The sequence below is a fragment of the Callospermophilus lateralis genome, unplaced genomic scaffold, assembly GCF_048772815.1.
Source record: "Callospermophilus lateralis isolate mCalLat2 unplaced genomic scaffold, mCalLat2.hap1 Scaffold_1018, whole genome shotgun sequence".
Lineage (NCBI taxonomy): Eukaryota > Metazoa > Chordata > Mammalia > Rodentia > Sciuridae > Callospermophilus > Callospermophilus lateralis.
Genome location: NW_027510358.1, coordinates 495,001 through 507,880, shown reverse-complemented (window position 1 = coordinate 507,880; position 12,880 = coordinate 495,001). Strand labels below are relative to the sequence as shown.

The 12,880-nt window shown below is 37.2% G+C and overlaps 1 protein-coding gene across 1 annotated transcript; it reads left to right on the top strand.

Moving 5' to 3' along the window:
* Positions 1-239: 239 nt before the first annotated feature.
* Positions 240-11,605, top strand: LOC143386158 (sulfotransferase 1C1-like). The gene is made up of 6 exons (XM_076841438.1): positions 240-339; positions 4,784-4,881; positions 8,829-8,955; positions 9,887-9,981; positions 11,126-11,306; positions 11,493-11,605. Exons 1-6 carry the CDS (start codon positions 240-242, stop codon positions 11,603-11,605), a joined length of 714 nt encoding a protein of 237 aa, XP_076697553.1.
* The last annotated feature ends 1,275 nt before the right edge of the window (positions 11,606-12,880 follow it).

Below are 12,880 nucleotides of genomic sequence, written 5' to 3'. Positions count from 1 at the left end.
CACATATTATGAGCAGGTCGTGACAATGAGAATGGAGGGCCTCCAGTGCTCAAAGGAGGATCCCACCCACTTTGGTTGGCATACAGAAAAGGTGACACATGAGATGATCCTGTTCCATGTTCAGAAAAAGCAAATTTAACTGAATAATCAAGGAAAAATGGATTGAACTGTGCCATGGTGAATGGTATTGAGAATGATTGATGCTTTTAGGAACAACCTGGACACAGGAGATTGTGGACATGATCCAAAATGATGGAGATGTGCAAAAGTGCCAGAGGGCCAACACCTTTGACCAGCACCCTTTCCTAGAGTGGTCTTTACCTCCATCTCTCAACTCAGGTAAGTGTGCCCAGCTGGGACCTGAGAGGTCATTACCACCATACAGGGTCAGTCTTCACCTAAGGAAGGCATTTTCCCATAGGCCTCTTAGAAAGTATTTCCAAATGAAACTGAGAAGGAATCTGAAGATAATCTAAGTCAAAAAAGTAGGAAAAAATGACTTCCAAATTCCTTTTCTAAGATGTATGATTTGGCAGCATCAGGTAATCATTCTTTCCTTATGCTGGAGCATTTTAGTGTAGAGAAGGCAGATGGATCCTAAATAATTTGGATCCTAAATGTCTCCCCAGTGTCCACATAGTAAAGGCTTGATCCCCATTTGGAGTTGACAGAAGGTACAGTACCTTTGGTAGGCAGGACATGGTGGGAGGGGTTTAGAGCATTGGGTGTGCCCTTGAAGTTGAGGGACCCTTTGCTCTCCGTCTTGCCCTTCCTGTCCATGAGGTGAGTTGTTTTGTTCTACCCAACGCTCTCACCATGAGATGCTGCTTCATCATAGGCCCAAGGCAAAAGGGCCAAATGGTCATTGACTGGAACCTCTAAAACTGTGAATTAAAACAAATCTTTCCTCTTTATAAGTTGATTATTTGAAGTATCTGTTTTCATGATGGAAAGCTAACATAGCAAGATTGAGGAACCATAGCATCCACTGAGCCATAATTTTTTGGTATATAGATACTAAAATATTATTTAGCCATAAAGGAGTGAAATTCTGTCATTTGCCCCAATGTAAATGTGACTAAAGAACATTATGTTCAGAGAGATAAGCCAGACACAAAAAGAAAAATACTGCATGTTTTTGCTCATATGTGGGACTTAACATTTAATTTTATAGAAATTGTTGACTGCAAGTCACTAGAGGCTAGGAAGAGGAACCAGACAGAAATTGAATAATGAGCATCAAAATACAGTTAAATGGGAGGAAAACGTTCCAGCATTCTATACAGCACAGTAGGTCATCTATAGTTTTCAATAATTTCATTATGTAACTTATAATGAACTAGAAGAGTTCAAAGTTTCCTAGCACAAAGAAAAATAATTGTTTAAAAAGATGGAAATGCTGATTACCTTGACTTGATGATTACATGTTGTATACATGTTACATTATCACAGTGCCCCATAAGAATATATAATTTTGTGTTCATCATGTGTCAGTTGTTTTTAACATGTTTTGAAAAGCCACATTCCTGTGTCATTCTGCTGCCAGCTCACGAAGGGAATGTCTTCAAATGTATTTTATCTAAAACCTGTCTACCAAAGAATTAAATCAAATTTATATAGTAGCAATATCAAAAAACATCATGCATCACATCAAATATAGTAAGAAATGTAAGGCACAACACCTTTGAAGAGTCTGTAATCAAGTAGAGAATAAAGAACATGTTTTCATAAAATATATAGTAATAAATGGGACCTTTGGCAACAGAAGATAACCCAATAGTGAGAAGGCATAGACTTGGGAATCCAACTATTCTGCTAGAAATAGTGGTTGAGATTCTTGACCATGAACAAGTTATTAGGCATCTCAAAATCTAATGTTTTTTTATTTGTAAAATAATAATAGCTATAATAATGCCTATTGTTATTTATATTTATATTATTATTTAATAATACCAGATATTTGTTATGACATTTTCTTAATTTAATAGGGTCTTCAGCACTATAAAGCTCCTCCTTCTTCATTTCATATAAGAATTGAATCCTGCTTTATCTAATAGCATCACAATTCCTTTTTATTTTTAATTTGCATGTTTTATCTCTCTTCATTCCTTTACTTTGGTCTTTATTAGTCAGTGTGTTTTAGAAAGGTCTATTCTGCATATAGTTAGATTTCCTTTTATGAGTCAATTTGAAAAACCTTAATACTTCTAAATTTAAGAGCACTGACTCTTATTGATATGACTAATAGGTTTGGTTCTAATTATATCAGATTCAAAAATTTCAAAATTTTGGTTCTAATTCAAAAATTCAAAATTCAAAAATTTTGGTTCTAATTATGTCAGATTTAAAAATTTCATTTGAAATTACTGTGTATAATAATGTTTAATGTGTTTATATGATTTTTTTTCTTTTCTTTTATTTAAGTGCATGCAGGACTTTTTGTTTGGGTTTTTATTGTTTTGTTTGTTTTATTTTTTTATGATTAAGAAAATTTCTACCTTTTTGCCAGTGTTTATCTATCTATAAATTGCTACCTCTAAAAATGTAAATTTTTTTTCTCTTACATAATCTTTTATGATTTGATATGCTGGTTTCAAAAGAATCCTCTGACTCCCTCATTACTTATACAGAAGCCGGTGATATTACTCAAATTTCGAGTTGCATTATTTCTACTTCATTGTAATGTATAAGTTCTACACATTATTTTACCCAGGACTTTACTTGCATTATTTTAGATCTAGTACTAAATAATGTGAAAAATTGCTCTTAAGTACTTTTAACAAAGTGTTCTGGGTCATTTCTTGGTTCAATGAAACTTATTCTCATAGATAGTGAAGGAAGGGCTCCTATGTGCTGCATTTAGTGACTTCTTACACACTCAATCATTTATTCTACAATTTTTGGTATTTAAAGCACAGCTGCACTGGTTACAGTATCTTTTATTCACAAGTTCTTTCCTAAAGCCTCTTTAAAATGCTACTCCACTTTTCCCTTGTTTGTTTGTTTTTTTTATGCTATTTTTAAGAAGTCCAAGGCTAGTTGTATTCTCTCAACTTCATGAACCATTTCATCTGTTTTCTAGAGGTCCTTATCTTCAGATCTAGTAACTTCAGTATGTTTCAGAATTGATCATTATAAATCTACTTCCCATGGCTTAGATGTAAATTAAAGGGCTTGTTCCAGAAAGTTTGTACAACTTATGGACTTAAAAATTATTTCCATCTCACTATTTTTTTTTTTACTTCTCAGGAACTTCAATGCATGCCAGTTTTGGAACTTCCTCACCTGTCTTCTGCTTTGGACACTTTTTTTTCACTTCTTTCATTTTGTCACTGTTATTTTCTTAGGCATTTTCTTGCTTTCCTTCACTATCTCCTGTTAAGTTTGCATTTAAATCTTTTCTCCATTGTCTACATCATAATTTAATCTGTTTCTAATATTCTTTTATGTTCTTTCTATATCTTTCTTGATTTCTACCAGATCTTTTTGTACTTGCCTATCTTTTTTTCATTTCTACTCTTATTTCTTGTAGTTCTGATTTTATATATATATATATATATATATATATATATATATATATATATATATATATATATACAATTCCCAAATTTCTGTTTCAGAATATTGAATTTAGTCTGACAGGTTGTGGCACCATGTTTTCAGGTTTGTAGTTGGTTTGGGAAAGTGGTTTGCTTTTTCTGACTTTTACAGTAATTTGGTATTAATACACTCAGCCCTTTTCCACTTATGTTCATTTTATGGACAGTCCTTAGTTTGAAAGCACCCTCTTGCATCTGTAAGGCCTCTTCTGTGTGCTTTTGTTTGTGGATAGTGCTGGTGATGGGAAGAGGAGGAAGAACAGTCAAGAGTTGCTTTTCTTTTCATTTCCACAAGGTCTTTACTTTTTCTTCCTTCCCTCCTTTCTTTTCTTTCTCCACCATATTTCCATATAATACCTCCCTTTCTCCATAGATCTGCTTCTTTGTCAGATGGTTTGTTCTCCACAAATGACACTTCTGCTTTCCTTGCAAGCCTTCCCCTGAAGTTTATGCAGTGTTTAACCAGTCCCAGCTGCGCTCAGTGTTCTAGCACTTAGCATTGGACTTTCTCTTTCTAGGAATGATTCTGTCTATGCCTTACTCAGTCTTCCTGGCCTTGCTTATCTCCTGTTTCTCACAGAGCTCCACCTCTGTGGCCCTCCACACCCACCGACTGATGACTTCCCATCATGGCTCCCACATTTAACTATTTGGAAAAATTACTTGATGACTATAAAGCTCCACTTTTCAGTTAAAAGCATCTTGCTGCACAGTGCTCAGTGCTGGCACACGACAGGAACTTGGTTATGGAAGTAACAGCTGAAAGAAAGGCTGAAACTCTAGACAGAGCTTCTAGGGCCATCGAGGTGCCCCAGTAAACTCCCTCTCTTCAGAGGAATAGGCAGCTCTTCCATGCAACAACAGAGATGCCCAAAGAACCAGATACCCTGAGTCTTATTCTCACTAAACTAGACCTCCCAAAGCCTCTTTGTCTGCCCACCCAGGCACACCTCAGTGCTCAACAGGAGAGGGAAACAGTGTTGCCTCCATGTTTTGCTGTGCCTCATTAGTGTTGTACTCTACCAGAATGGACAGGTAGACTCTATGGGCTAGGGGGGCAACACGGACTATGACATCATTCTTTAAGGCACAGAGCCAGTCGTGTGGTCAATATGATTCCCAACGTTTGACAAAACACTATTGGATCCATGTAGCTGATGAGAAATGTTCAACTTATTTCCAAGGTCTGGACCTGGCCAATAAAATGCCTTCTCCTAGAACTCTGAAGACTCATCTACCTGTTCAGATGCTACCACCATCCTTCTGGAAAGAGAATTCAAAAGTAAAATTTGCTACTCTAAGTAGAAACAAGCAAAGACAGTCAAAGGAAAGTAATCAGAGAACTACATTGAACATGGTAGCTGTAGGCCATAATACCATACCCTTTTCTCTGGATCCACCTTCCTTTCCTAATACTATTTCTAGAAATATACTGGGAAATCGTTCTGATTGACAACTAATCCAACTTCAAAGGCAGTGATCAATGAAACAAAGCAGGCACTTCCTGAGGAAGGTTGGAATCTTAGTTTGGGTCCTCCAACAAGCATAGGGTATGGGGGAGTTAGATATGCAAATATCTACTTGGGGAAAAACCTGCGGGGAGAAAGTGTAGACAAAGGAGCATGGAGAGCCATCAGATCGTGATGCTGGCCTGATCCCGTGGGGCAAGTAAGGAGATCTAGGGACATTTTCAATGAAGCCCTGAACAAAATGCAGCCACACCAATGCAGATTCTCCAACCAAAGCCAACCACCAGAGAGTCTTGATTGCCTAGAAAGCCCCATCATGCTCACTCTTTAGCTAAGAGCAGCCTTTCAGAAATGTGGCCTTTCAAGGAATATGGTGGTAAATTCAGAGTGATGCAGCTGAGTCTGTCAATTATATTCTCCACTGTCAAAATCTGAAGTCCATGCTCATGTTCATTATCTGGCTGTTCCAATTAAATAATGTCCACTTTGGTGTTCAAAAACTATTTCTCTTCCTTTCAGGATGAGAAATCTGATTTTGTTAGCATCTAGAAACTTGGCCCACACTTAAAAAGAACATATCTCATGAAGCAAGCTTCCAGGTGCTATTATGCCTCTATGTCCATGCAATAATACAAATGACACTTCCTAATTCAAATCCCACAAATGCAGTGTACATTGACTATATTAGTGTTTCCTTTTGATATGTGCTCTACCAGTGAAACTTGAAATCAATGTAATATGAATATAAACTAAATACTAAATTGAAATTTACAATAGAAAGTAAAATCACATGGCAGAATCAGATGCTCATATTAACTGGACTAGAATATCTCCTTATAGGCAAGATCCTAGGGAAACCCAATTACATGAAAGTTGCAAACAAAGTGAGTTGATGTTAAGTTTCTCACTGCCAAGATAACCACAAGCTCTTTCATTTTCTGTACTGAACTCAATTAGAAACCATAAGAGTTATGTCTGTTTAGCTATAGCACTATCCTTGGTGCCGTGTCCATATACAAAATGCAATTCTGTTTTCTGGGTTTCTATGACTCACCAATTCTTTATCTTGACCATCTCCTCTTTCCAAATAAAGTACAATACTACTGAACAGTTGTTCATATTCAGAAATGGTCTCCCATTCCTGTGAAGGGGAAAGGGGGGGGCAAGACAAAATAGTATAGACAGCCATAAGACTATGCTTAGGAATTCTATCCCATTCCTGAGATTATACCCAAGATACCTTGACTCGTAAAAAATTTTTGCTTTATTGCCACAGATAATTCCATTCATGACATGCTAATTTTGCTGCTCAAAAACCAATATTATTACCAGATCTTGTAGGCTTAGTGTCAGAAGATACACTAGCCCTTGGTTATTCACCATACTAACACCTTCCTTTTGTAAACTCAGGTCTTCTAAATAGTGTAGAAATATCAATGGCATTATCTCTCTTTATGCACTAAGATTTGTGAGTTAGTTGAGTAGGAAATGACTTTAGAGAACTTAGTACAAGCTTTTCATTTTAGGATGGTATAATAGGATGAAGAGTGATTGCCCAAAGATATCTGCATCTATTAAACAGTACCTGGGAATGCTATTATTGCAAAATGGACCTTGTAGGTATGATGAAATTAAGGATCTCAAGATGGTACTATTATCCTGGATTATCTAGGCCCTAGATATCACCATGAAGGACTTATGAAATAGGAAATGTGACAAATAAAGAAGTTAGAGTGATCCAGGAGGGTGTCAGGAGGCAAAAAATGCAGTCACACTCCAGAGTCAAACACAAGGAAATGAATTTTTCCCTAGAACTACCAAAAGGAACCAGTTTTGATTACACCTTGACTTTAGCCCAGTGAAATCTGACCTCCATATCTTTAAAAGAATAAATCAACATTGTTTTAAAACACTGAATTTGTGGTGACTTGTTTCATCAGCAATTCAAAACTAATACAGGTCAACAAACTCTTGGAAATTGATTTAACATTGGACTACACATCCCTATCTAGCCCAAGACTCATACTGTCAGTTACTCAGGCCTTGAAAGCAAGAGCTGACATAAAAATTAAGAAATATCTGAGAATATATTGATACATGGCTTTGTAGTTACCTCAGATTTTTTGGTTTCTTAATTATGTTCATGAATATTGGATGGAAATCGAACAGCAAAAAATGGGCCAGAACAATAGTCATGACAGGACTAAGAGAATAATAGGTGAAATGTAGTTGGGAATGGAAGAGAGAGAGAGAGAGAGAGTAATTCACCAAGAGGAAACTATGACTGAGTATTGGTTGTGTTGGACACAAATTCTGTTGATAAAGTGATATGCTGGGCAAATGTGCTTGAGAAAATTTTGAGCTTGTATCGGTTGGCTTTGAAGTACTGTAATGAAATACCTGACACAGCTACTTGTGAAGTAAAAGGAGGACTATTTTGGCTTGAAGGTTAAAATACAAGACCAGGCAGTCCACTTAGTTAGACCTCCAGTTAGGGCAATTTATGGCAAAAGTGCATATCAGATTGAGTTTTCACATCTTTAGCTATATATATGTGTATGTGTGTAAACACACACACACACACTCATATATATATATATATATATATATATATATATATATATAGAGAGAGAGAGAGAGAGAGAGAGAGACAGAGACAGAGAGAGAGAAAGAGAGACAGACAGACAAAAAAGAGGACACAGGATTCTACAATCCCCTCTGAGAATACACCTCCAATGACCTAAGACCTCCCTCTCACAAGGCTCAATCTCTTCCAGTAATTCTACCCTAAGTACCAATTCTTTACATATGGACCTTTGGGGGGGAACACTACCCATCACCACAGTGCTCTACCTCCCCAACCCCACTGAAAGCAGCATAGGTTGGAACAGAACCCAAGGTGGTTAGGGAAGGAGGGGGACAGCAAGACAAGAAGCTAAGAGGTCATTTTTTTCTTGCCAGGACATACCATTGCCTTTCCTTTAAGAATCAGCATCACAAACATCACTAAAAAAGAGTTGGCACTGTCCTTAGAGGTCTTCAATCTTATCCATGAATAAAAATATAGGAATGATAATTTATCTATAAGCCTGGGATTCATCTTGTAAGAATGGGACAATAAGCTCATTGCTTTAGCTCCTTCCACTTTATAATTTAGATTTTTTGTTTATCAAAATCCAAGGAGAACCTTTCCTTCACATGTTATGACCCTCTCAAGTTCAAATATTGAAATTCTAATCCTCAAAGTAATGGTTTTAAGAATGGGGGTGCTTTCATAGATGATTAGGTCCTTAGGTCCTAAGATTAGGACTCTTATAAAACATGGTCATCTAAGAGGAAGCAAGACCTGACCAGACAATCTAACCTCTAGAATTGTGAGAAATAATCTTTCTAGTTTTTATTTGACACCCAGTCTGTGGTACTTTGTTAGAGCACCCTGAATAGATGAACATACCTTATTCTCCAAGTTAAGTTAGGATGAGTACAGTATTTATGTGCAACCCAGGAAAATTCTAGGATTTAAAAGAAGAGGTACTCAATAGTAACACAAAGACTACCAGCTACAAATCAGAACAATTTCTAGGCAGACTGGAAGAGATGATCACTTTGTAGAAAACATATGTATGCTCTATTCCTCCAATAGGATCATCCAAGACTCTCCAAAATGGCTTTCTAAAAACAACAACCTCAGCACTAAATGGTGATAATTTTCTATCTTGCTTTCTCTCTTCCTCTCTCTCCCTTTTCTGTATGATTCCAGATTATCTATGTATCTAGAAATACCAAGGACTGTCTGGTATCTTACTATCATTTTTCAAGAATGAATTCAATGGTGCCTGACCCTGGTACATGGGAGGAATACATTGAAGCATTCAAAGATGGAAAAGGTAAGTGAAAGGAAACTGTGGGTTCCTATTTTCTCCCTCACTTAGCTATTGACATCAAAAAAGAAGAGTTTTCACTGAATTGTATCTGTCAAGGTCCTGCAAGGAAGTAGATGTCATGAATGAGGTCTCCCAAGAGATGTCAACAAATAGACTATTCACAATGCTGTGGGCAGAGTTTTGGGAAATCAGCAAGAACTAGTGAAGTATTCTTGAAGGAGCAACAGTTCCCTGGAGATAGGAGAGGTCCCCTTCACAGAAGCTGAGGCGTTTGGTGGAGGTAGCAATCAATAAAGTGAGTCAATTGGGAGGCATCAGTGAAACAAATATATTGTTCTTTCTCTCTTCCTGCTTGCAAAAGCCTTCCAATGCTTCTTGAAATAAAGTCCATCTATTATTCTGAGGTAAAAGGAGACCCTGGTGACAGATTGTGCAGGTCAACTTGCAAAGTGCTTGGCAACGTAGATAAAGATGCAAGGTACAGGAGGGTTCACAGGGACAACAAAAGACACCCAGCAATCTTCTCTCCTCCCATTTACCATCACTGAAAACAAAGATGTCCCAAGAGCAGGTAATTAGAGACTTTTTAAAATGAAAGTCTTTTTTTCAAAATCAGCATGTTGGAAACAATATTTATTGATCTATACAATTTGTGGTGATGCAAGGAAAAGATTTTTATTCCCTGGCCATAGACAATATCTTGTGGAAAACTAAGTTCGAGGGTGGAAATATAACCCAGGAAATTCTGAATATTTTTCACAATCTTCCAAAATACTTTCAAAGAACAAGTTTTCTGTCTTGTGCAATAAGAATCCTTCTGCTCAGTATCTTTGTATTTTGGTTGTATTTAGTAATTTTCCTCTTTTATTTGATAAGTCATGCTCATTTGATAAGTTTCATATTGACATTGATGTCCCTTCTCTCTCCTCCTCAGTGCTATGGGGCTCCTGGTATGACCATGTAAAGGGATGGTGGGATATGAAGGACCAGCATCACATTCTCTACCTTTTCTATGAGGACATGAAAGAGGTGAAGGCAATACGATCCCCATCCTGTCATCCAGTTCCTGGGATGTGGGGACACTGGAATGTGTACTTACCAACAGAAGAACCTCTCCATGACACTCTTTCCAGCTAGGTTTTCCCCTCAGCTCTAACCATATTTTTTGTCTTCAGAAGTATCTTTTTTTCACACTTTCCAGAAGACCCTTTTCCTCTGGAAATAGCTTGTGCCTTCTAGCCAGATCACCTTGTTGAATCCTGATACATATGAGTCATGTTTCTTTACCTACAAAATTATATCATCTCTATCTCATGAGATTATTGTAAAGATTTTTGCGATCATAACTATCAATTGTGCATATTTCTGTTCAAGAAATCTACTTCCTTCTCTCTCTTCTATGCCCTCCTTACTACTTGAGGTCTAGTCCATTTGAAATTTGCAGGATTAGTGTCACACATTAGGACAGTGAACTGATTTCTTCATTTCATTGTGGATGAGTGGATAGCAGATTCAACACTTGTGAGTCTGGATTAATGTCCTTGAATTACAAATTGCCACCTATGACCATGCTAAGAAGTACTCTAAAATTTAATCAAAAGCTATAACTCCTTTTTTTGCAACTATTTTTTTATCAGAAAGAAGCAAGGTACAAACATGTACACTTCTGGGTAAACTCGTTCTTTTATTAGCCTTCTATTAAACTCATAGACCATTTGCTGCCAATTCTTATAGCCCAGACACTAGAGTTAATTATCACACTAACCAACACTCTCCTTTGTTCACTATGCCTTCCCTGAAATCCTCCAGAAGTTGACATTTCTCCTTCTCTTGAGGTCTCCTGGTCTCTTTCAGATGATCCCCATCCTGTCCTCCCCGTTCCTGGAATGTGGGGACACAGGAAGCACATCTAGAACTTCAATTGCTCATTTTATACCCAGTTTCCTTCTTGCAGGGCAATTTCCTTGATGATAGAAATAGTCCCAATCTTCTTGTTGCTGCACATCTGGGGTAGTACAGTGCCTTTCACTAGTAACACTTGAGAAATATTTGTGGAATATATTTGAATGAATCCCTTAACATGTCTCTTTACAAATGCAGTTAACCTTAACAGAATATCATCCCTAATGGAAGATCCCAAAATATTTATTTTGTGTAATTGTTCTACATACAGAACCCAAAGAGGAGAATTGAGAAGATATTGAAGTTCCTGGAGAAAGACATAACAGAGGAAGTTCTGAATAAAATCATCTATCATACCTCATTTGATGTCATGAAGCAAAACCCAATAGCCAACTATACTACTCTACCTAGCAGCATCATGGACCACTCCATCTCCCCTTTTATGAGGAAAGGTAGATGAGACATATATCCTAAGATGTCAAGTGAAACCCTGTAATTCTCATGTCTACTTGGATTTTCCCATTAGTGTTTGATGCTGCATTGCTTATTCTTGCCAGCAATACCACTGTACAACTTGGGTGTACACTCAATTCTCCCTGGACTCTTGAAGCAATCACTGAGATTTTGCCTTGTTTCAGGGATGCCTGGTGACTGGAAGAACTATTTTACTGTGGCCCAAAATGAAGAATTTGACAAGGACTACCAGAAGAAGATGGCAGGGAGCACTCTGACCTTTCGCACAGAGATCTGAGAGCTGCTGGTGGGGGAGGTGGGGTGCTGCCCCAGACTTTATTACTAGATTGTACCCATTTAAACCCCATGATACTTAAAAGCATTCTTCCTCTTATCCTAAACCATTCCACGCTATTTGTAGATCCTGAATTACTATAATAATACTTCATTAAAACATAATCAAATCATGGATAGAAAGTTTTAAATTAGTTACATGGTCATTGGTGTGGACTCCTGCCTCATGAAAATATACTCTGTACTAAGGCAAAATAAACACAACTTCACTCCATCACTTGTCTATAACTATCTGGTTTCTCAAAGACAAAACTCCTGAAAAGAGATGAATAAATAAGAACAGAATTTCAGCGCAAGAAAAATTTAAAAACAAAGCAAAGAGAATAAGAAGTACCAGGGAGAATATGAAGAACTATTTTTTTATTCTAAACATTTGTCTTGGTCCACTTTGTGCTGCCATAACTGACATGGATGATTTATAAAGAACAGCGATTTCTTAAAATTCTGAAGTGTAGGAATTTCAAAGTTGAAAGGTTCACATCTGGCAAGAACTTTCTTGATGCATCATTCCATGGTGGAAAGTGTGATGGCAAGAAAGGATGAGAGGTGGGGGCTTACCCTTTCATTAGGAACTCACTCCCCCCCGCAAATTCATCCCTATGGCGATGCCCTTAATGACCTAATCACCTCTTATGAGGATCTTCCTCTCAACTGTGTTGCAATGGAGACTGAGTGTCTAACACAAGGTTGGGGGACATAGTAAACCACAGTGATGGTCAAGAATGAGAAAAATGATGACACAGCTCTAATATTAGACTATGAGATACAGAAGATAACATGAAAATGGAATCCAGGGAGCTGGGTCCGATCCAGGATGACTTGAAACGGTCTAGAGACCAAAGAGAAAGGCCACTGCTGCGCATTGGAGCAAATGCTAAAAAACAGAGGATAATCAAGAACCTGAGCCACCTTCTGTGACCAAAGTAAGGCTGAAAAGCAGAAAGAGATTTTATATTTCAGATGAACTTCTTAGAAAAAAAAGAACTATAAATTCACCTAGGAAAAATAAAAATGAAAAATCCAGTCCCTTATACATTTTAAGAAAGATTTGAATCTTATATCTCTGGGGGAAAATATCACTTTTCATACTTTTTGAATAGAAGGCTCTAGCAACATTGTCCTTACGGTCAAGTTAACCATAAAATCATGTTCTGTTTTCTCCTTTTCATTAAAACCTGTCTCACAAAAATTTCTGCCATCATTTGCACAAGGTATTCAA